The sequence below is a fragment of the Cladophialophora psammophila genome (assembly GCF_000585535.1).
Source record: "Cladophialophora psammophila CBS 110553 chromosome Unknown aczJe-supercont1.41, whole genome shotgun sequence".
In the NCBI taxonomy this organism is placed as follows: domain Eukaryota; kingdom Fungi; phylum Ascomycota; class Eurotiomycetes; order Chaetothyriales; family Herpotrichiellaceae; genus Cladophialophora; species Cladophialophora psammophila.
In genome coordinates, this window is record NW_006912962.1 from 132,574 (window position 1) to 154,552 (window position 21,979).

Here is a 21,979-nt window from a genome sequence, read left to right on the forward strand (position 1 = left end):
TCAGTCTTCGCGATAAGAGAGCTTCCGCATCTCCGCCAATCTCGCCTGCGCCGCATCCAGCGCATTCCGCAGCTGGAGAATCTCGACCTGTCGCACAACCACAAGTTAGCACATGAATCCCGCAGAGGCAGCGCCGCAAAGGGGGAAGACGACAAACACATACCTGCTGCTCCATTTCTCTGACCTTGAATTCGTGTCCGCTCAACCTGGAATAGTCCATGGATTCTCCTTCATCCTTCGCCTTCTGCTTGATAATATCCTGCACCTGCCTGACCAATGCACGACAGGCCGCTCCCACAGCCCTGCTGGCCTGTTCCAAGTGGTCCTGCGTCTTGGACATGAAACTCGCCTTGACCCGGGATGCGGCAACTAGTTGTGCTGTCGAGGCAGCGACATCATTCGACGCCACGATCAACTGCTCGGGGGAGTTCCGGCCGGAGATGACGCCGTCGGCGGTTTCAATGAGGGTGTTTGTCGATGTGGCAACGGCCTTGGCAGCGGAAATCAATCCCTCCGTCCATCGGTTGTTCTTCTTGTAGAACGCGGTGCGAGACGAGGATCCTCTTCCTTCACGCACAATCTCGTTCTGCGATTCCGTGGCAGCCTTGATCAGTTGTGCAATGGCATTGGTGACGGTCATGGCGGCTTCCAAGATTGAGTCGTTGATCTTCAACTCGTACGTCGAATAACCCTCGCGAGGCTTGCTCTTCAACTTGGCGAGCCGTTGTGCGGCGGCATCGATTGCGTTGGCGGCCTTGGTCAACTCCGAGTCCACCAGGTCACCCAAGTCACCGGTAGTCTTGAGCTTGCTGCCCTTTGGTGCAAAGGCATCGGCGAGTTTGGACAGCTTTTGCAGTTTCATGAGCACGTCGTGGTTGCTGTTGATCACCACATCGGTTTTCTGCACGGGTTCAAGTCCTTCGAGGCGGAACGACTGGAGGTTCCGGAAGAACTGAACCGTGGAAATGGCTGACTGCCGAGCTGAGTCGATCAATTGGTCGGCTTTCTTCTCCTCGGTTGCGAGGCGGGTCAGGCCCTTGGTGTTGGACAGAACATCGGCAATGGACGCGGCAAAAATGGAGACGGTCTTGATGATGTCGGCGTGTGGGCTGTTGGGTCCATCCGCGACAAAGTTATTGAAGGCGGTGGAGAATTCGGTCGCACTGGCCGAGGCCTTTTCGATCTGGGACAAGACGTAAGGCGCCGTTGCGTTTTGATTTCCGGCTTGCATGGGAGAGTCGAGTTCGTACATAGCGTCATCCACTCTTTGCACGCCGCTCTGGAGGACGGAGTCGATAATGTCGTTGATCTTGTCGACGGTCGTCTTGATCACTTCGTCGATGGCGCCATCCAGCGCACCGTCTGATTCGCCGTGTCCCAGCTTGAGTTCTTCGAGCTCCTCCAACGCCTGTTCCATCCCCGATTTGTAAATCTCGATCTCGTCATCCTTCTCGCGGAGAGCGGCTTCCTGGTCGTAGTTGCGTTCGCCCTGCTTGGCGCGGATCTCCTCAAGCTGTCTTGTCTTGGCGCGGACGGCTTCTTCAAGATCCGCCATTTCACGATTGTATTTGGCCAGCATGGACGACAGTTCAGATCCTTTGGACCTCTCGGCGTCCTCGGCCCTCTCCAGTGCAAGCCTCAGTTCGCGCTTCAATTTTTCAACTTCTTCACGGTTGGAACCTTGGGCGCGGTCCTTTTCGTGCAAGGCGCGGTCGCGTTCGCGGATCATGTCGGCCAGTTCGAGATTCTTGGTCTTCATCTCACGTTCGAGGCGTTCTCGGCGGTCAATGGCTTCTTGGGCTGATGCCGCTTTCAGCTTCAGGGACTTTGTGGTTTGAAGAAGATCGAGATGCTCTTGTCGGAGTTGGGAATACAATTTCGCCAACGCCTCGTACTTGGATCGCCACGTGTTGACCTGCTCCTGCAGCGCAGCAATCTGGTCGTCCTTAGATTGAGACTGCATCTGGAAGTTGGCATTGAGCTGTTGCAGCTGTTCCTCGAGGGCCTTCATGCGTTGGTCGTACTGTTGAAGCATCAACTGATCCCGCTCGTACTGTGCCCGGGCGTTGAGGTTCTCCCGCTCCAGCTCAGCCAGACGACCTTGTGTCTGTGCAGCGTATTGATCTCGAAGAAGCTGTTCTTGGGCAAGACGTTGTTGCTCCGCCTGCAGTCTCTGTTGCTCTTCAAACTGGCGCTGCGCTTCTTGCTGCGCCAGCATTTGTTGCCTCTGCTGCTCTTCCCATTGTTGTTGCAGCCGTCGTTGCTCCGCTTCATACTCTTCTTGTTGTCTCTGCGCTTCTCTTGTCCAAAAGTCCTCGATATCCTTTTGCGTGTCCGGGGTCCCATTCTTCGCCACCGGAGTAGGAGGTTTCTCGATTTCTTTAGCCGGTCGCCTGGGGAGGGCGGGCTTTTCTTCGTCGTCGGCAAGGAGATTGGGAGGGTCTTGAGGGAGTTTGGGGACGGTGATGAGGGATGTGAGATATCGCAGGTTGGAGCATTCGTAGTAGAACTTGACAAGACGATAATGTTGGCCGTCGTATCGAGTGCGGAGAGGCTCCAGTGCGTCATCATCGCCCGTGGTCGTGTGCATCGCCCGGAGCATACTGGTGATGAACTTGTAAATGCCATAGCTTTCTTGAACCAGTGGCACCAGGGCTGCAATGCGGCACTCGTTGTTGGAGCCGCCACGAAAGTGGGAGAAGATCAGCTTCTGGAAAGTGTCAATTTGATCCTGCAAGGTCATCAAGTCGGAGATGGTCTCATAGCCCTCGTTCGGATCGTTTATCGACTTGAGGCTGATGTACTCTTCATACTCAAATAACCCGTTGAACTCAGGGTGGTTGCGGTGGAAGCCCAGTTTGGCCAGGAGAAAGAAGACATATTCTCGGATCAGGGGACCATATCCTCGCAGTCCTTCTCCAGTCACGCCTCTAGCGAGACTCTCGATCCAGTTGATATTCTGTTGCGCCTCTTTGACAGCCACCGGGTGGCCCTCCTGCAGGACTTTGTGGATTGTGATCAGCGCTTTGAAGGTCTGGACCTCGTCGGCCATAACGGGCCTGCCTCATCGTTAGCATCCGACCGGTTACATCGACCAAAGAGGAGCTTGGAAACATACTGGACCTTCATCCCAGCCCAGAAGGACAAGGAGGATCGGTGATCCCATGTGTATACTATGCATGATCGAACATGTTTCCTCTTGGGTGCCGTCTCTTCAATGTTCGTTGCCTTACGGATGTTGATGGCGAGGTCCGATTCGGTTTTGGCCATGTCGATATTACGACCCGTGCCGGTTGCGAGCGCGGGATAGGCCATGTGGGCAGAGTGATCGTCGACGACTTGAGTCTTGCCGAAGCCGTCGTAGATTGCGCCTGCGCCTGAGCGCCGTCTCCCGGGCGCGTCGTAGGTTGGAGGCACGAAGAACGCCAGTCTGCCTGCTTTGGAAGGACGCCAGGGAAAGATGGAAGAAACGATACGGTGGGAAGATCAATGGGCCTGTCGTATCACATCGCCGTTAGCTAGGCAGACGAATTTCTAGTAGGAGATGCTATTGCTTACAGTGTACGTGGTACGTCGGCGCAGTTCACGATGTTGCCTTCCGGCATGCGCGGCAACTCCCAACAGCTAGTGTATTTGTAGCATCGGCGCCTTGGCTGTAACACGTGACAGACTCTTCCCCAGGACTCGCCTGCGCCTGTGGACAGGTCAGAGCACGTGACGTAAAGAGTTGCGGACATCAGCTCTTGTCCGCCAGTTTCGAGCCTCCTTGCGCGTTATCTCTGTCGCGCTGATCTCTTGAGGCTGAGCGACCCCATGTCACTCTGAATTGGGATCAGTCCGACCGGCGGGCAAGCCGAGCGAGACGAAGAGAGAGACAGCTCTACCTCCTTGCCTCCCTGCCTCCCTACCTCCCTACTGGGTACCTGCCTCCGAGACTCCTTGCAGCCGCGCTCGGGCCATTCTGCCTCGATGCGGGCCCTACAAACACCTCGTTGCTGCACCCCTCACTTGACTTGGGCTATTCCCGCGCCGTAACAGCAAGCTATGGCTGTGACTGTTGCGCTGGTCGTTACAGACAATAGACATAACAAATCAAAGGTCTGTTCAAGACGCCACCTCTGCATGGCGCAGTCAATATTTCAGTGCAGGCAGATCAAGAGGGGCCGATACACAAGAACTGGAGGGAATCCGCCCTTCGCAAGAGGCTGTTGTCGCTGGCGTTCGCGAACCCGCGATCAAGGGATTCTAGAGCCTCACGAGCTCCAAGGTCTATAACATCCCTCATTCCAGGTGAAGACGAGAATGGATGTCGCAGTTTCTGTTTGCATCCTCTTTACCAGTTGCCCTTGCCTCTTTCTCTGCCTCTTTCTCTGTCTCTTTCTCTGCCCCGTTCTCAGCCTCTACCTTCAACCTCTTTTTTTGTTCTCCATCACCTTTCTCACTTTCTCCCTCCACCACCATCATTTTCTCGCTTTCCCCGTCCACCAGCTCTCTCTCCTCTCTTCCTCCGGCATCCCTCACGCCTTCCCATGGTCACAGATTCAACATGTGCGGAGAGCTGATTCCGAGAGCTCTGAGCCCTCTCCTTCCACCGGCTCCATTTGTTGAACCCGCAGTCTTGCAGCTTCGTGACGATGACTCTGTTCCACAGCATGTCACCCAGGACGACTTTACCGTCGTCAATTCCTCCGATGATGACGTTAACTCGTATGATGGGTCTGATGAAGCCGTCCGTGAAGCCTTCGATGACGACTGCGATGAAGACTCCAGATCTGCCCAGTTTGTGGACAACGGTTCGGTCTCCTCGTCTGTTTTTGATGAGCACTCTCCTTCCGGGATCGCCCTTCAGCCTCTGCGCAGGGAAAGATGTCGCAAATTTGATGGCAGCATCGACGACGATGCCAACAAAGAAGTTATCTCGCCCGCCACCCACGACACCGCCCCCAATGATGTTGGCAATAACGGCTCTACATCTTCAGCCTGCAGCAATGACGTTCTTTCCGAAGCTCAGAAGTTTGACTATGCCCTTTGTCAAATTACCGATCATATTCTCCGTGACAAAAAAACTGTCGAAGTTTGATTTCGACAGGATCACTGACGGTTTGAGTTTTGTACAACAGTGTGAACTCGAAGACTGGAGGGCTTGCCTCGATCCAACAACGCCGAAGGAGTGGAAGATATGGCTATTTCCAAATTGTTCTGGCCCGCGAATGGGTGATGTCAAGATGTGTGTCACTACCTCGTGCCGTCTGCTGGCGCGATGTGAGAGCACCCGTATACAGTTCTTTCCACAGTATGGGGTTCAATGCAATAGGCACAGGTGCAGAGAGGGCGAGTCAGCCCAGGACAAGAATGATCTCTCATGGTGCAATGGCCTGAATGTACTGGCGACCCGTTGGGAGGACTTTGTTGCAGGCTCCTCTCTCGTGCCGCCGGTAACATCGCGCGCGGACGGACCATTATGTGGGCATTGAAAGGACAATGTGAAGAACATCGGGCAGAGGAGTCGGATGACGACGATGAAACCAAAGTGGGGAGGCTTCAGGAGATGTTGTTGAAGCAAGCCGGCTTGAAAAGGGTGGGGGGAGGAGCTGACGCCGTTGTTAATGAAGTGGTCTGTTAATGGTGACTTCAGCCATGTCAGGCAAGATGAGATTGATAGCTCCATTGCTCACTCGAAAACTCCAATAAACCCCCTCGAGATGACAGCCCTCTTGGCAAGGCGATATCATATCGTATTCACGGCGCACATTCTATCATCTGCCGCGTTTTGTCATCCGTCTTTCTTTGCTGCTGGCGTTGCTGCTGCTTGCGCGACTTTCCAAAAAAGCATATAAAAGATAGGAAGGGTTAAACAACAAAGAAGGGTATTTTTGGAGGTTAAGGAAGACAAAAGGAAGAACACATCACCTGCACTGGAACGAATCTTGTCTCAGTTTTTGTCGTGCTGTCTTCTCCTCATCTCTTATCATCGTCAATGAAATGGGGAGGGGGAGCTAGAGGTGCTTTTGTGAATGACCACTGCTCCTGCTTGGGTGCAACGTGCATGGAACCGGAGGAAACCAGGATTATAACTGCTGGGACGCAATGTGTGTATGGAACAGGATGGGAAAAGAGGAATGTTCTCTTGTTCAGTGGACTATTATTGCTCCTAGGCAATGACCATGTCTAGAGGCTCCTTGCTTGACTTAGCCGTCTATGTAGCACCTGTCCCTCACACAGATACAAAAATGTCATGTAATGCCACCTCCATAGGGCGGACCCCTCTATCTGCTGTATCCCGTTGTAGTCCGAGCAAGTGAGGTGCGGGTTTCTTTGTCAGCAGCACAGCAACGACCGACAGCGGCGATCGACTGCTGACATAGGAACATACTGACATAAATAGCAGACGACACAGATGTTTACCGACATGGATGCACGCAAATACAAGAACACACACCAACACAAACTGACACAGACAACTATTGACAACGACAACGGAGACGGACACTACTGGCGAAGAAGAAACTGACAACTGCCGACATAGCAAGGTACAAGCACACGATAGAAAACATGGCAGCAGACATCGCTGCAGGCTAAGGTATGGCGAAGACAAAGAATGAAAGAGCACCGAGTAACTCTCAGAAGAAAGGGAGCCAACCGGTCAACGTGCCGAGGTTGGGTGCGTTGTCTTGCTCCTGCATTGTGGGCTGCGAATCAGCCAGCTGTCATCTGACCGTAACTCTCGACGAGAAAGGCCAACTGCTTTCGAGAGATGAGCTGACATGGAAAGCACACTGCGAACAACAGAGGTCATGAAGCCTTCGATATAGCTGCGGTGGTTGAGCAGATCACGTGACATGAAGCCCTCGTACCTCGTATCAGTGCGGGGTTTGAACGGTGACGCACTGGGCAGAGAAAGTCAATGACTTGTGGACTTTAAAGCTCCACGCAACAACACCAAAGCAGCCTCAAATACAGCTCGAGGGAGAGAAAGAGTGCAGGACCACTGTCAGCGAGCAATGCACTGTGGATAGCACTGCAGGCAGCATCACGGACGGCAGCACGGACGGAACAGCGAACCGGATGACGCATGCAACCATGGGAATGAGCATGGACAAGGACGCGAACGCAACCATGAGAATCAGCATGGGCAAGCACGCGGACAGGACGACGGGAGAGATCAACGACAACCTGACCGAGCTCGCGGTCCTCGCACTCCAAAGCCTCAATGACGCTTCGAGCTCGAACACTGATGCAGTTGGGACGGGGAGTGCGGAAACTACCACGTACAGCACTTGTCAAGAATTCCTGAACAGGGCCTGCGTTGACCAAGAGCAGTGGTGAAAACATTCCCCGGCCGATCCTTGTGCCAAGTGACAGCGAAGAGAATCACGGTGCGAACCGCCGTGACAATCACAACGAGAATAACGACCCCAAATCCCACCACGAGCCCACCGGAGAAACCACAGGAGAAACCGCAAACAAGAGCAATGGGCAATGTTACACCATCACTACGGAGGGGGGACAAGAACGGTTGATCATTGTGCTGAGTGATAGCGAGGAAGGTGATGGTGAGAACCGCAATGACAATGACAACGAGAATGACAACCCTGACAATGGTGACGAGGCTGCCAGAGACACGCCTCGCGAACCTGCCGATACGAGCGATGGGCGGCAAAGCGACGCCGTTATCGGCGGCTGCGGGAGAGTTGGGGGGGCCATGAGGGAGCAGGCCACGATGACGGCATGCCAGCTGACCCTGGAGTTCAAGGCGCTGGAGGACGAAGTTGGAATAGACATCATAACACGCCGGAGGGAGAGGGAAAGACAGGAGGACGCAGCAGAGGACGAGCAGGAACGGAGGAGGTCGTCGGAAGAACAGACCAGACTATCCCGATACTTCCAGCGGAATCGGCGGCCGCTGGAGCAGCGATGCCCTGCGCCTGACTATAGATATGGGATAGGAGGGGAGTTGGCAGGTTTGTTGGTTGGTTGGTTTCCTGGGTTGAACAGGGGGGCAACCAAAAAAAACCACCGCAGGAGGTGGCCATGGTTTGCAAACATAACAATATATTGCGTTCTCATCAAAGATTCTTGCTCTCCGTTGCCTGTGATGATAGACCCATGCAGACTGCAGCCTTTGTTTGACTTGGTCATTGCACCAACAACCTCAACCTTGGGCCGTGAGTTTGTACAGTGGTAGCAATGGTTGAACTTCTTCCTCTTCTGCTTCGCCCCTCCGCATCGTCAACACTTGTTAGTTCTTGGCCATTGAGCGAGCGTGATAAATCGCGACCGCAAGGTGGATATTCATTTGAATCATTTCGTGCCACCAAATCCCGGCTCAAGAGAAAGAAATGCCTTGATGGACGAATACATGTTAACCCAGCACAAGTCTTGGCGGGTGACAGTGGGGAGGGGGTATGTTGTACTGTGGTGTAATGACAACGTAGTGTATCGTAATGTAATGACAATACTGGTGTGTTGGTATCGTATCACTCACCTCCATCGCACAAGACGCTCTGCCCTGTGATGTTCCTCGCCTTGGGACTGACCAGGAAACTGACGAGGTTCGCGATGTCCTGGGGTGTCTGGCCACGTTGGAGCGGAGTTACTTAGCACGCATCAACCCGAAGAAGAAGAAACACAGGCCGGTCACTGGGCAGTCGTGGGTGGGGTGTGCTCAAGAGTCCGGACAGCCGGGCTTGGGCTTGGGCTTGGGCTTGAGCTTACCTGGGCGCGCTTGAGAGCGGCTCGAGACTCGACGGATCTCTGAAAGGCCACGCCTTTCTCAAGGCCTTCGCGCTCCGCGATGCTGGCATCGATTTGCTGCCACATCTGACGCATGGGGTCAGCAAGAGCTGCAAGAGCTGCAGGAGAGACAAAATGAGCCAGTTTGAGGGGAGGGGGTTTCACATCCGTGTTAACAGGCCCAGGGCAGTATGCTGTTTTTGTTTTAGAGGGGGTGGCTTGTCAGCAAACGAACAGGCAAGCTCGAGCTTTTGGCATAAACAAACCGTTCACCTATTTACCAGGTCAGTTGCACTCGGTGCCGCCCTTCTTCACCCGTGGACAAGCCGCTCCACTCACATTGATATCGTATTTTGCAAACTCCAGCGCGGCCGACTGGGTCAGGCCCCGAACAGCCCATTTGCTTGTGGAGTAGGCGACGCTGTGGCTCGCGGACTAATAGGCCGCAAGAGATCGCGTCAACAAATGCGGGAATCCCTTTTTGCTTGCAATGGGGCCAGGAAGTTCTGGCGAGCTTCGCGCTTACCGGTCGATATCCTGCCGTTGAACAAGCCGCCACCATCTTCCCACCTTTGCCCTGTTTGATCATCTGCTTGGCTTGGTCCATTTTTCAGTCTCTCCAGCCCACTTCTAAAAACCATTGCTGGCGAGTCTCTCTTACCCGCTTCTCGATAGCACAGGAATACTCCCCTCACGTTGATCTGACAGTGCTGTTAGATTGGGATCGGAACAACGAGACCTGGTCCGGCGAGGGGGTAGAAGGGAGGGGGGCTTTTGGCTGACTGACAGACTGTACCCTGTCCCATTCGGCGACGCTGACTTCCAGGATCGACTTCGGCACGAGGATGCCGGCGTTTGCGACCATGACCTGTGTGTAACCAGGATCAAAAATATGGACTTTTGGAAGGGTTGTCCAAGGACGGTGACTAGCGGGGGCTGAGCTTTACATTCAGTTCTCCAAACTCGGCCACAATGTCGGCGACCATCTTCTGGACTTGTTCCTCGACACTGACATCGGCGACGAATGTCGAGGCTTTACGCCCTGGAGCACAGAACGGGGATGTTAAGACGGAATTTCATGTCCTCTTCGTGGGGGCACATCATCATCTCACCCTTTTTCTCAATCTCGGCTTTGACGCCTTCGAGCTCGGGAAGCTGAAGCTCTATATCATTCAACTGCCAGTTCGGATTAGCCCCGAGGTTGCAATACAATGCAATGTATAAAATTGTCCGATGAGATAGATTCCTCACAGCAATGTCCATGCCATCGTCCGCCAGCTGCAGGGCGATTGCTCTTCCTATTCCTCTCGATGACCCTGTGACGATTGCGAGCACCATTGTTTCTTTGTTCCCTGTTTTTATCTTTTTTTTACTTTCCTGGAGCTGCTTTGCCGATGCACCGTAGATCAACGCATGCATTCCATGCTGAAGTTGTCTCGAGTAGCGGTGTCGTATATAACTGTCGGCCGGGCTTCGGGTATTCGGTAGAGACCCAAAGCGGGGAACAAAAACGGTGTCGTGCTCCAACTTAGGCATCTCCAACGCATTCGCAGGGAAGGCCGCAGACCTTAGCCCCGTCTTCCGAACCGCGTTGGGACATGGCGAAAAGAAAAGCTATTAAGCAATCTGATTGATCAATGAGGCAACTGGAGTGGGAATGATATTAACACTCGTGTATTCTATGAGAAGAAGGCCGCATGCAGCGAGGTAGGAATGGGGCAACCAGGTCCTTTCACGATCGACTTCTGCGGCAAGACTGAAATATCACTCTCGCTAGAGTTGACGCCCGCATCCCTGCCAGTCGGACCTGAGTGCTAGTCATGATTCCAACGCGGGATAATTGGCATGCTGCAGACCGCACATTATCATCTGTTTTTTGACTCTCACTGTACCGTACACTGCGATCGCCACCGACGTTGTACTCGGGTTTGCCCTGTCACTGCAGAGTCGCTGTCGTCGACGAGATCTTCCCAAAAATCCGCACCCTCCTGGCCGTAAACAGACATCCACACTTGAAGCCACGTCTGTCGATTTTGGGGCCCTTCACGTATTGTCCCAAAATCCCCGTTGAACAAGTCTTCGAGGTTCCGGCTTGGGGGTTCGCTGATATCCAGGGGGTCGTGTCTGATGTCTGCCGGTTGGAAGTGAGCATCTTCAAGAGGAAGTCTCGTGGCAGGATCTCTGCCTCCCAGAGATCGCCACATCTCCAACTCGATTGTGAGGCATGCATTCTCTCCCACCACCGCCCGGACACGAAGATCGGTAGCGCAATAACCGCAATTGATCAAATCATAGCATATTGGCCTTTGCACGCCGCCTTCCAGGTGATGGACAGCGTCAATAAGAAGTAGCGGCAGGGAGTTTCTCAGGTGAACGCAACCGATGCCGTTGAACTTGACAATTTCAGGCAAAAGTGTATGCCTGAAGGATCGATCGACATATCCTGGGGAAAATGCCTTCGGAGGTGACGGAAGAGCAACACGTAGTGTATACACGCCATGAAGTAAAAGTTTGCCGAGTTGGACGCGAGCGTCGAGACGCCTCGCAATCTTCTCACCCTTGGTCGGATACCATCCTCCATCACCCTTGCACTCGTGTGCGAGTTCGGCAAGTTGGGGACCGTACTTGGGGCCTTTCTCGTATCCCCTCAGGAAAGCATCCACCGTCTCCCGAGAAATAAAAGGGGGCCGATGGGCATAGCACCAAAGTGAGCCATGATTGAGATTCCGATGGTTGTCGTGGTTTGGACAGACCCCTTTAGGTTTCTTTCTCCAGTTAAACAGAACTTTGCAGCTGTAGCATGCCAGCATATGTGGAACATCTCTCTCCAGCATTTGAACAAACCGAGCCTTCTCTTCAGGATCTTGTTCTAGTCGTATATCATGTCGCTTGTCAAGCACTGCCCGGCAGTATTTGGAAGTGAACCCGAGGGATGCAACAGAGCTCGGTGGTAAGAAGTCGGCGAGGCACAGCAAAAGTTCCGGTGGCAAGCTGGTCAAGGTCAAGACGCCGTTCCCGGAAGCCGGCCGGGAACGATGTACCCGACGCCGCTCTCGTGACGGGAAGCAATGTTTGAAGAGGGGGGAGAGCTTGGACATGGCTTTGGTCGCGAAGGCCGATAAGTGTAACGGTGCGAAGACGATATGAAGGTTGGTGTGGTATCGATACAAACGCAAAGTCAAATGCAAACAAAAGCAAACTCAAATGCAAATGAAAAGGTCCGGTCCCAGTTAGAATATTTCAACATACGAAGGAAGAAATGAGCGACGACGGAAAGAAAGTGATTTGGCAGGATGGCATTTGCAGGCTGAGAGACGACGGCAGGCAGGAGAGAGAGAATGGGGACTAGCATTAAGCGGGCAGGAAGGACAGAAGGACAGAAGGAGAGACGAGGGAGGAGGGAGCATAGAAGGGTCCTGGTGCTGGTGCTGGTGCTGGTGCTGGTGCTGGTGCTGGTGCTGGTGCTGGTGCTGGTGGCTCTGGCCTTGCTACTACCGATTACCTCGTACACATGTACCTACAAAGCCAGCAGTGCCCATCAGCTCAAGCACTGGCCGCGAAAGCCAACAATGGGAAACAAGCACGTTGGTGCCCTAAGTTGTGTTCCAAATGGTCGCACACATCAATGAAACCATCAATGATACCCCGGCCGAAATGCCCGGACAAAGGAAGGCCTCACGTCCTCACGCATAGTCCTCTCAACATCATGGCGTCGAGAAGAGATCGTGGCGAATGAGAAACCGAGAACTTGAAGGAAACTCAGCCATGACATTGCCCCCTTGACAATGATATCAACCGATTTCGCGGCTGGGGCCGAGACTGATATTCGAAATATTTCGGTTTCTCTAAATGATTTTCTCATTTCCTCCAACGCACGACAAGGGACATACCTCGTGTCTCTTCAGAACAATTCCTTGGCCTGCTCAACAGCCTTATTCGCATTTCCCTCGCCTCCAAGTCTGGCTGCTAACCATCCCATTGCCTTGTCAGCCACCATCTCCCAGACGTCTTTCTCCGGCGAAACCTTGACTTTCAGCCAAGCAATTGCCAGCACTGTGGCTTTGACAGCATCCTCGCCTTTTTCAGCGAAGATCTCGACGCTGGTGAATTGCTCTTCAGTGACCCCAAGGAGGGCGAGAAGATTCTTTGAACGGAGCCACGACCCGTCAAACTCCTCCAAACCAATGATCTGGTGCATCTTTTCCGTGTTACTGAGCGTCGACAGGTCAACTGGTGCCGCGTGCTCGCCAGCTTCACCTGCAAGGGCTTCGTCATTGCGTGTTGAGCCAAATCCAAATCCCCTTCTGAGAGACCGGGTCCTCGACTTCTTTGTAGTGGTGGCTGGTGTAGAGGCGACGCTTCCGAAGAGGCCCCCCCAGTGCGGTCCCCTGGAAGCCGGCAGGGGTGCGGGGGCGGCGACGATAGCCGACGGGCGGAAAACTTGGCCGTCAGCCCGTAGGGCAGTCGTACCCGCCCGATAAGCAAAACCTCCTCCAGCGAAGGATCCACCGGGCGCTGCATAGAGGGATACACGACCTCCTAGCCCCTTCGTCCGCACAGAAGGCGCCGACCCCGTGGAGACCCTCTCATCAATTCGCTGGCCATGGTTATCAACAGCAACGAATGAGCACCATTTTCCCCCGACTTGGAAAAGGACACCCAAGCGGACAGCCTCTCGTTCGACAATGAGATCCCATTTTCCTTCATGGGCAGACTCGAGAAGTTGCCCATCAGAACTTCGTGCTTCGGCAATCCAGCCACGGCCCTCTTCGAGTTCGAGGATTGCCTTCTTGGCCGCCAGTTGGTGAATTGTTTCGCCCCTGCCGATATCTTGAACCGGAATTTTCAGTTCGAGAGGGCCATGCGCACTGCTGCCGCGAAGCAAAACGGATTTGGGTGGTTTACGGGTCACTTCGGGACTGAAAAGGAGGTAGACAGTGGTGCGATTGAATCGAAACAGTGGCGGAATCTTGTGAGGTGCCTGGAGGATTTTTGGGACTAAGATAGTCGGCAAGCCTTCATAACGACCTAGAGGAGGGTTGGTTGGCTCCTCGGCCGCATTGGCATTGAAGAGGGAAATGGGTGTCTTCCCCTCTGGCTTTTTCAGATCAGGCATTACACCATCTTTGGCTTCTTTGTCCTCTGGGTCCACCATCTCGAAGTCTTCATCTTTGAAATCCTCCCCGTCCTCCCCAAATTGGACCTCGAGTGTGTAGTCAGTGATGTGAGGGGTAAGGGCGCCCTTCAACATGCGAACCACCCGATTGTCCAGCTTTTCATCTGTGCCGACAAACTGGGCAAAACCATTACCGGCGCGGGCGACTCCCTCCACAAGTGCAGACGAAGCGCCATCACCAATACCCAGTGTGAAGAAGCGTGCGTTGGGCGTCTGCTTCACGAAATCGAACACGTCATCTTGATTCCAGATTTCTCCATCGGTGAGAAGCATGACCTCGAGGGCGAGGTCTTTGTAACGGTTCTCAACCGTTGCCTTCACTGGTTGGAGCATCTCCGTGCCGCCGTAGTCTGCTGCGAATGTCTCTAGGTGGTTAAGAGCATCCTTGAGACTTGACTGGTCGTATGTTTTACTCCTCTCGAAGAGGAAGGAGTGCCGCGATCCAAAGGAACAGATGTTAAATTTCACGCCCACTGGGAGCGATTTCAAAAAAACCTTCATGGCGGCAACCAAAAGTCCAATCTTCCCATGCATACTCCCACTTCTATCCGCAATGAACACAATCTCAGGGGAGATGTTGGGAAGGTTGAATTTTGGAACCAGTGTGGCCATGAGTGCGCGTTGGTTGGGTATAGTAGAGTGAGTCTCGAGCAAGGCACGAGGAGTGTCAGTGCCGTCGGCAAGGACAACGACAATGAAATCTTTCGCGAGTTCGGCGGTACCGAGAGTTAGCGTTGCCGAAGCGTGATTGTTGTCGAACGAGTCCTCGGCCATGATAGAGGTACGCCCCATTGTAACTGCAATTGGATGACTTGGGGACTGTAGGCCGCGGACGATCAACCCTTCTTCAAGCGTCACATCGACGCATATGGAGATGTGCCCTTGGTCAATCGCGGTGCTCTGGACGGCGGCAGCGGAGTCGCTCGATAGTGGCCCATAGCGAGGCGCCACGATGGTTGGAATAGTGAAGCGTGAACCATCGGTTTCCGCATCGCGTTTGAGTTCACCGAGATATACCAGTTCGACATGGACCTTCTCCGCAGCAGGAACATTGCCGATTGACGTGGTGAAGACGTCAGAGGCTTCGGGCAGCTGCTCGAGCAGAGCTGCTGCTTCGCCCTGCGCGACCGCTGCCTGGTACTCTGCTTTGGCCTGTTGTCGCTCTTTGACAGCACCGACGATGGTCTTTGCGCCAATGGTACATTTAAAGCCAACCACACTGACTCCGTCATAGAGTGGGAAGGTGTAATGCACTTCGTCAAGGTTGTGGTCTCCGTTGTTGACGAAGCTCTGTTTCAGGGTGGTGCGCGAGGTTGTTGCAAGAATGTTTGTGTGTGAGGACAATTCAACTTGAGGAAGATATTTTCTTTCGATTCCGGGCTTCTGAACGGGGACATAGCACCCACACAGGCGGCGCTGGTCATGGTACCAGGAGGACATGATGGAGAAGTCAGTGCTTCGAATGATTGAAAGGGTGGAAGAAATGGGGAGATGAAGAGATGAAGAGATGAAGAGATGAAGAGGGAGAGAAACAATGGCTGATTTAAACTCAGTGTCACCTGAGAAGCAGGCAGCCGCGCCGGATAGTTTTGAGCAGGTGAGGCAGACAAGGCAGACTCCTGTATTCACCAAGCGGGAAAGCCGCGTGCTAGGCCAGCCAATCGTGGCGCAGCATTCGCGTCACCACAGCGGGAGACGGGAAGAGTGTTTGATTTTGCCTGAACGGGTCGACAAATGCGTTTACAACAGAGAATTGATAGTGAGCCTGAAGTAGGAAAACACGAGATGTTACTAGGCGAGGCTGCGGCGGAAATACACTATTCCGTTCCGATACGAGGCTCGTTATGCCGGAAATACGCTATCCCGTTTCGGTTAGAGGCTCATGTGGTCGTTCGAGACAGGTTGTGGGGAAAGCGGAAAAACGTAGCGCTGCTCCAGATAAATTTATATGATATGGCTTTTTAAGAACAATCATCAGGCCTATGTTTGACGAAATAGCCTGTTTGTAACGGCGGAGAGTTGGCAAGCGAAAAGGACAAAAAAGCGATAGGGCGAAGTATATTTCATTGTCGTGGCTTGAAGTGTGACGCGAAAGATGAAGGGATATGGGTGTGGATCGAAGACAAGCGCCCATGATGGCGCATCTTGTCTCACAACCAGAGCGGGACGTATTATCATGCTGTAGAATAGTGGCAACGGAGGCAGGGTCATAATTTCCAGCGGCAAAGACTGGATCAGCTGATACTTCAGTCCCACCTTTTGGCTCGGACGACGGCGACGATTTCAAAACTGGCTCATTCGATTGCCCTCTCTCCACGATATCGAATGATGTTGGCGGTGCGTGCCCACGGCGAAGGCACTTCTCTGAATTACAGGTGGGTGGAAACCACTGTTTGAAGCGCATTGAGTTTATTTTCACATAGCCACAATCTCTTGAGCCATAGCACCAAAGCTTCGACAGTGCTAGATGCTAACACACAGAGAGAGGGGGGGGGTCGTGGTTTGGAAAACGCTTCGGATGTCCCTATCAAGACAGGTGGAACTCGAGGTATATAGTGTCAAGCCTGTTAACACATCTTGTTAGCATTCGGATCGCTTCTTGATTTGCTCTCTTACATTCTACCTCTCTTGAAAGCAACGCCTTTGAGTCTTCCCACCTCCTCGAAACCCCGTTTCTGGTACCAGTTTCGCAGCGGAATACCCTGATTGGGAACAGTCTCGTCAACAGCCATGATAGCCATCACTTTTCTCACTGGATACACCTTGGCATTTAACTCATGACCCAACTCCCAGGCAATGTGTCTAGTGAAACGGAGTGCGTCGAGAAGCCGCTCGATCAATCTGCTCCCGATGCCGTTGTTCGTGTGCTGTGGATGAACATAGAGGCTGATTTCAACTGTGTGGCCGTATCCCATGCTGGATCCCCGGAAGGGCGACGCGTATGCATAACCGACAACATGGTCGTGGTTATTGAGATCGCATGCTACCATATAGGGAAGCTTCCGATCGACGCATTCCTTGTAGCGGTATTCGACAAGGCTGAACGGGGGCTTTTGAATCAGGCAGGAGACGGAAGTCTTCAGCACCCAATGTTCAAAGATCCGCTGGATCTGGAGCAGGTCGCCCTCCGTGGCTAAGCCAACACCCACACCCCTGTGAGCCATGCAGGTGAGAATGGTAGTGTCTGTGGAGCGCAGGCAACGGGGTCGCAACTTAGGGACTAGTCCGCACGTGACAATAATTCACGTGACCGCGAATGCGCTCCTTCCCCGCAAGTCGCGCAGCTTCAGTTTCTTGGTCTTTCACTCATCACTCACTTTCACTCTGACACTTTATGCTTCTGCTTTTTCTCTTGCTTTGGCCCCCTCGCGCACTCAATACCCTCATCCTCTCCTTTGCCGACCGCTTCTACTTTTGTGTACATTTCCACAGACTCAGACACGAGCCATGGAGAATCTCTTGTCGATTGCAAATCGCTTGACCATTGCGGACATTCCTACCCTCTCTTTCCTCTATCGCAATAACCTGCTTAGTCCTTCGTTAATGGAAGCAATCCCCATTCCCGACCAGGCCGTCAATGACAAGATCTGCACCATTCAAGCGGACATCACAACGCTGTCGGTCGACGTCATTGTCACGGCGGCCAACCCTGCCCTCCGTGGAGGAGGCGGAGTTGATGGAGCGGTTCACCGTGCTGCCGGCCCTAGGTTGCTACAAGAATGCGCTGCGCTTGGTGGATGCCCAACAGGTTCCGCTAAAATAACTAACGCATACAACCTTCCCTGCCAAAAGGTGATCCATGCGGTCGGACCCATCTTCAGAAGCGAGTCAGCGTCTGAACCTCTTCTCCGTGCTGCGTACCACACTGCCCTCAACCTTGCTGTCCAACATGGCTTGAAGACCATTGCGTTTCCCGCCATATCCACTGGTGTCTACGGTTATCCCAGCCATGCCGCAGCTCGAGCGGCCATCTCGGAGATTTGTGCATTCGTGAAGGAGCCAAAAGGAGTTCAACTGGACAAAATCATCTTCTGCAACTTCACGGACAGCGACGTGGACGCTTATTCTCGTTATCTTCCGTAAGGATCTCTTTGATCATCGATCTCCTCTCCTTTAAGACTTTGCTCACTGTGTCTTATCTAGTTTTGCTTTCCCACCGACACAAGATGACCTGTCCCATACAGGTGAGTATGATTTGCATACCGATGAATTCCCTATGGAGATGTCGCCGACCGACACGCAGACCCATTCGAGGGCAAAATCTGAACCTGCCGTGACCACATTGTCACAACCCGCCGTCGACGAACATAGTGTCGCTCGCACCCACACCCTCACAATTACCAGCGCTGATGTAGATGAAGCGAATCGTCGTCATTCATATTCTGCAAGTCCTGAGATGTCCCCACGACGTGAAGATCATCTGTCCTACAGCGAACCAGGGGATACTGAGACCGAAGGGAGTGGCGAAGGAAAAGCGTCCAGTGCAACAGGCAAAGCAGGCAAGGTGAGCACCAAAGCCGCCCTAGATAGCAGCTTCTGAGTCACTGATTGAGAACGAGGCCACGCATTGCGATCACCAACGTCTTGCAAAACATGACGGTGTTTCTTCATGCGGCTTGTGGCCATGCGGCGCGTTGATATGTCAAACGTGCGGGGTGGTTAAGCAGAGCGGCGGCAGGAACCTTCATCCTCCTGCTCCCCGCCGCATTCCTCGAATCTGAGCATGAGAACAGGGAGGCAGCGGAGTTCATGTGGGTATTGAAAGAGCGATAGCAAAAGTGACACAGACCACGATAGTAAGATCCCAGGTGTCAATGAGGAAAAGGTAGGGCGAATGTACAGCAAACATGTTTATTAGTCCTGGCAACACGCTTCGCTCACGGTAGGAGGGACGGGGCATGGACTGCTCTATCAACAAAATTGGTCACGAGTAGTTATCGTCTCAAGGGTGAATGGTGCTGCTGGTTAATCCCAATCCTGTCGTTTAGCATATGCAGCCCTCACAGTTCGCTACACAATGTCTGTGTAGTATCCAATAATCATACTTCCATTCACAGACGCCAGGACGCTCAATTACGCTCGGGCCAGCATCGGCTCGACTTCGGCTCGACTCCGGCTCAGCCTCCGATGACGTTGATCTGTCCATCTCGCACATGTGGCACACCTAGTCGACGGGCGGCAAGAAATTGATGTAGGGAAGTGGTACTATCAGGTTTCTGGCTGAAGAGGGGAGGGGGGGGCGGGTCAAGTTTGTAACCGGCGGCCACTTTCTAAAGATTTGCCCCGATACAAATGTGGACGCGACAGAGAAGCGGTTGCATGATCCAACTCTTGCGAAAGCACGCGTTTCCACCGCTGGATATTCAGAGGATCCCAACAATGACTGTAAGCCCCTGGATGAACAGACGGATTCGGCACGCATGACCAATTTTCAGAAGTTGGCCCAGCCTACCACGTTCGCTTGCTAACCCTTTGCCGAGCCTCAGGTGTTGCCGTCTTCATCTTAAATGCTGAAGCCGTCGGAAGCGAGCATTCCCGCTCCCGCCCAGAGCACTCCATCGGCCGTAAACATTTGGAACCATTAGCGCTCGGTAACAATGTGCTGTCCACGAGCTTCTTCGTCGTGTAATGTCCACGTGAGAGACGGGATGTACGAAGCTCGATTCTATCCTCCACGCGGAAAATGAATGCAGAAGCAGCAAACATCGAAGACGTTTCCACCAAACACCCGAAGCGTTGCGTCTGGTAGGGTCATGGCTAGCTAGCCACGGCTCGCACATCTGTGGGCGTTTGTGCGGAAATGGCAAACTTTACGGAAGCTTGACACTGCAATGTTCCTGGCTTCTGGGGCTCCAGCGCAGGGATGGTGTGTAACATCGAGCGGAAGTCTGGTTCTTGGAACGCCCGAGTTATTGGACTATGTATGTGCGAACTCAAGCAGCTGATTGATCTATAGTTCCTGGGGAAAGTGCGATCGATCCGGAATACAACGTCATCCTTGCATTCACAGACTCTGGTGTTCATGAGCTTCCGAAGCCCTATTCAAACGTGAGCCCACTCGAAGGGGGCCTTGCCTCTCTTCGTTTGTAAAGAACGAGTTGTCGCGTCCCGCTAGGCATGCCGAACTCGAAGCTCCCATTCAGCGACACCACGAAAGGTGAAATAGAAGGAGGAAGTTCAGCTCCCCTTTGATCCTGCAGAATGTACAAGTGAGACGGGTCTCATCCCTTTGTATCATATGAGAACGAGGTTGAATCACGGACTGTGCTGCACAGCTATGTACGGGCTCGCGATACGGTTTTGGTAGACAACAGAGTTGACAGATCTTGCATGCATGAATGCATGTGATCCAGCCTCGCGATTTCTTGGGGCTCTCACAACTGAGCCCATATGATAAATTGGAGGGATAGGAAAACTCCCTCCCTATAACGCGAAATACTGTCTACTCACCCCACCCACCCCGTTCCTATTCTTTGCCAGCGACAAAGAACCCCCTCTCCCTGCCCAGTCTCAAAATCTCCTCGCATACCTTGTCCGTCACCTCGTCCGTGCCGGCCTGCCCACCCAAATCCCTGGTCTTCACGCCCGTCGCCAGCACGGCCTCGACCGCAGCCATCAACAGATCAGCCGCCTCGCCCTGGCCCAGCCAGCGCACCATCTCGGCACAGGTCCAGAAGGTGCCCACGGGGTTCGCCACCCCCATGCCTGCAATGTCCCACGCCGACCCGTGGATCGGCTCGAACATGCTGGGGTTCTGGCGGGTTGGGTCCAGGTTGCTGGTCGGCGCGATGCCAATCGAGCCGGCCAGCGCCGCCGCCAAGTCCGAGAGGATGTCGGCGTGCAGGTTGGTCGCCACCACCGTGTCGAGCGTCTCGGGCTGCAGCGCCATCCGGCAAGTCATCGCGTCCACCAGCATCTTGTCCACGCTCACGTCCGGGTAGTCCCGGCCCACGGCCTCGTTGACTTCGTCCCACAGCACCATCCCGTTGCGCTGGGCGTTGGACTTTGTCACAAACGTCAGCTTCTTACGCGGCCTCGACCGAGCCGTCTCGTACGCGAACCGCAGCAGGCGCTCGCAGCCGTGCCGTGTGAACACGCTCACTTCGGTCCCGACCTCCCACTTCTGGTGGACGTGTGAGCGGCCCCCGTGGCCGGCATATTCACCTTCGCTGTTTTCACGGATCTACGCCATTCGGTCCATGTTAGTCATGTGGGCGGATGATGGACACAGGACAGACGGGAGATAGAGGGGTTCTTTCATTTCCACACCAAGAAGGGGCCAAATGGGGCAGGGAAACCAGGCCATGCAGCGGAGGAAGAGGAGGCGAGAACCAGAACTCACAATAACCCAGTCCAGCTTCTTCGCATTCTCAAGACTCCCCTGACACGACGCCAAGGGGGATGTCACGCCGCGCAAGATCCGAGTCGGCCGCACGTTGGCGTACTGCTGCAACGGCTGACATATCGCGAGCCTCAGGCCCCATAGGGAGATGTGGTCGGGGACCCTGCGGTCGCCGACCGCGCCGAATAGGATGGCGTCGAACTTGCGCAGCTCGTCGAGGCCGCCCTCGGGCACGTACCGCCCAGTCTTTAGATATGTGTCGCTGGACCAGTCAAAGTGCGTGAAGTCAAATGTGAACCGCGACGAAAACGCCTGTGAAAGCGTCTCCAGCACCCGTATCCCCGCCGAGATCACTTCGGGCCCGATCCCGTCAGCCGGGATCGAGGCGATCTTGTATGCCATCGTCGAGAGTGGCGGGGGGAGCCACCGGGGTGATGGATTCTGATGCCGCTGACGCCGGGATGGAGCTCACGTCTGTTGTGGAAGGACGTTCAAGGAGAAGAGCAGGGGTTAATTGAGCGTCATTAACTAGTAAATCTGTCAGGATTGTCGGAGATGGACTGGAAAAATAGGCAGTTATATATATATATATAGATATATATTTATATACGAGGCAGAGGAGGATGCATCGGCCTGGTCGGCCATTCTCCGGGCGGGGTTGCTGCAAATTTCCCCAACACGGCGCCCAATGCCGTTGCCACTGAAAATGTGGTCTGTAAGTCGTCGCA

The 21,979-nt window shown here is 53.8% G+C and overlaps 9 protein-coding genes across 9 annotated transcripts; 3 read left to right on the forward strand and 6 right to left on the reverse strand.

The window, feature by feature from the left end:
- A1O5_13052 (uncharacterized protein) lies at positions 1–3,315 on the reverse strand (the record flags this gene model as incomplete). The annotated part of the gene is made up of 3 exons (XM_007753620.1): positions 1–87; positions 164–3,059; positions 3,119–3,315. 3 exons carry the CDS (start codon positions 3,313–3,315, stop codon positions 1–3), a joined length of 3,180 nt encoding a protein of 1,059 aa, XP_007751810.1.
- Positions 3,316–4,546: 1,231 nt separating this feature from the next.
- Positions 4,547–5,080, forward strand: A1O5_13053 (uncharacterized protein; the record flags this gene model as incomplete). The annotated part of the gene is made up of 1 exon (XM_007753621.1): positions 4,547–5,080. The coding sequence occupies one exon, from the start codon at positions 4,547–4,549 to the stop codon at positions 5,078–5,080; it is 534 nt and encodes a 177-aa protein (XP_007751811.1).
- A 2,000-nt stretch (positions 5,081–7,080) lies between these two features.
- A1O5_13054 (uncharacterized protein) lies at positions 7,081–8,048 on the forward strand (the record flags this gene model as incomplete). The annotated part of the gene is made up of 3 exons (XM_007753622.1): positions 7,081–7,268; positions 7,321–7,961; positions 8,023–8,048. 3 exons carry the CDS (start codon positions 7,081–7,083, stop codon positions 8,046–8,048), a joined length of 855 nt encoding a protein of 284 aa, XP_007751812.1.
- A 970-nt stretch (positions 8,049–9,018) lies between these two features.
- A1O5_13055 (uncharacterized protein) lies at positions 9,019–9,340 on the reverse strand (the record flags this gene model as incomplete). The annotated part of the gene is made up of 2 exons (XM_007753623.1): positions 9,019–9,168; positions 9,260–9,340. 2 exons carry the CDS (start codon positions 9,338–9,340, stop codon positions 9,019–9,021), a joined length of 231 nt encoding a protein of 76 aa, XP_007751813.1.
- A 1,276-nt stretch (positions 9,341–10,616) lies between these two features.
- On the reverse strand, positions 10,617–11,831 carry A1O5_13056 (uncharacterized protein; the record flags this gene model as incomplete). The annotated part of the gene is made up of 1 exon (XM_007753624.1): positions 10,617–11,831. The coding sequence occupies one exon, from the start codon at positions 11,829–11,831 to the stop codon at positions 10,617–10,619; it is 1,215 nt and encodes a 404-aa protein (XP_007751814.1).
- Positions 11,832–12,634: 803 nt separating this feature from the next.
- On the reverse strand, positions 12,635–15,349 carry A1O5_13057 (uncharacterized protein; the record flags this gene model as incomplete). The annotated part of the gene is made up of 1 exon (XM_007753625.1): positions 12,635–15,349. One exon carries the CDS (start codon positions 15,347–15,349, stop codon positions 12,635–12,637), a length of 2,715 nt encoding a protein of 904 aa, XP_007751815.1.
- A 1,087-nt stretch (positions 15,350–16,436) lies between these two features.
- A1O5_13058 (uncharacterized protein) lies at positions 16,437–17,073 on the reverse strand (the record flags this gene model as incomplete). The annotated part of the gene is made up of 2 exons (XM_007753626.1): positions 16,437–16,473; positions 16,526–17,073. 2 exons carry the CDS (start codon positions 17,071–17,073, stop codon positions 16,437–16,439), a joined length of 585 nt encoding a protein of 194 aa, XP_007751816.1.
- Positions 17,074–17,356: 283 nt separating this feature from the next.
- A1O5_13059 (uncharacterized protein) lies at positions 17,357–18,449 on the forward strand (the record flags this gene model as incomplete). The annotated part of the gene is made up of 2 exons (XM_007753627.1): positions 17,357–17,988; positions 18,053–18,449. 2 exons carry the CDS (start codon positions 17,357–17,359, stop codon positions 18,447–18,449), a joined length of 1,029 nt encoding a protein of 342 aa, XP_007751817.1.
- Positions 18,450–20,375: 1,926 nt separating this feature from the next.
- Positions 20,376–21,653, reverse strand: A1O5_13060 (uncharacterized protein; the record flags this gene model as incomplete). Its single annotated transcript, XM_007753628.1, has 2 exons — positions 20,376–21,092; positions 21,252–21,653. 2 exons carry the CDS (start codon positions 21,651–21,653, stop codon positions 20,376–20,378), a joined length of 1,119 nt encoding a protein of 372 aa, XP_007751818.1.
- Between the last annotated feature and the right edge of the window lie 326 nt (positions 21,654–21,979).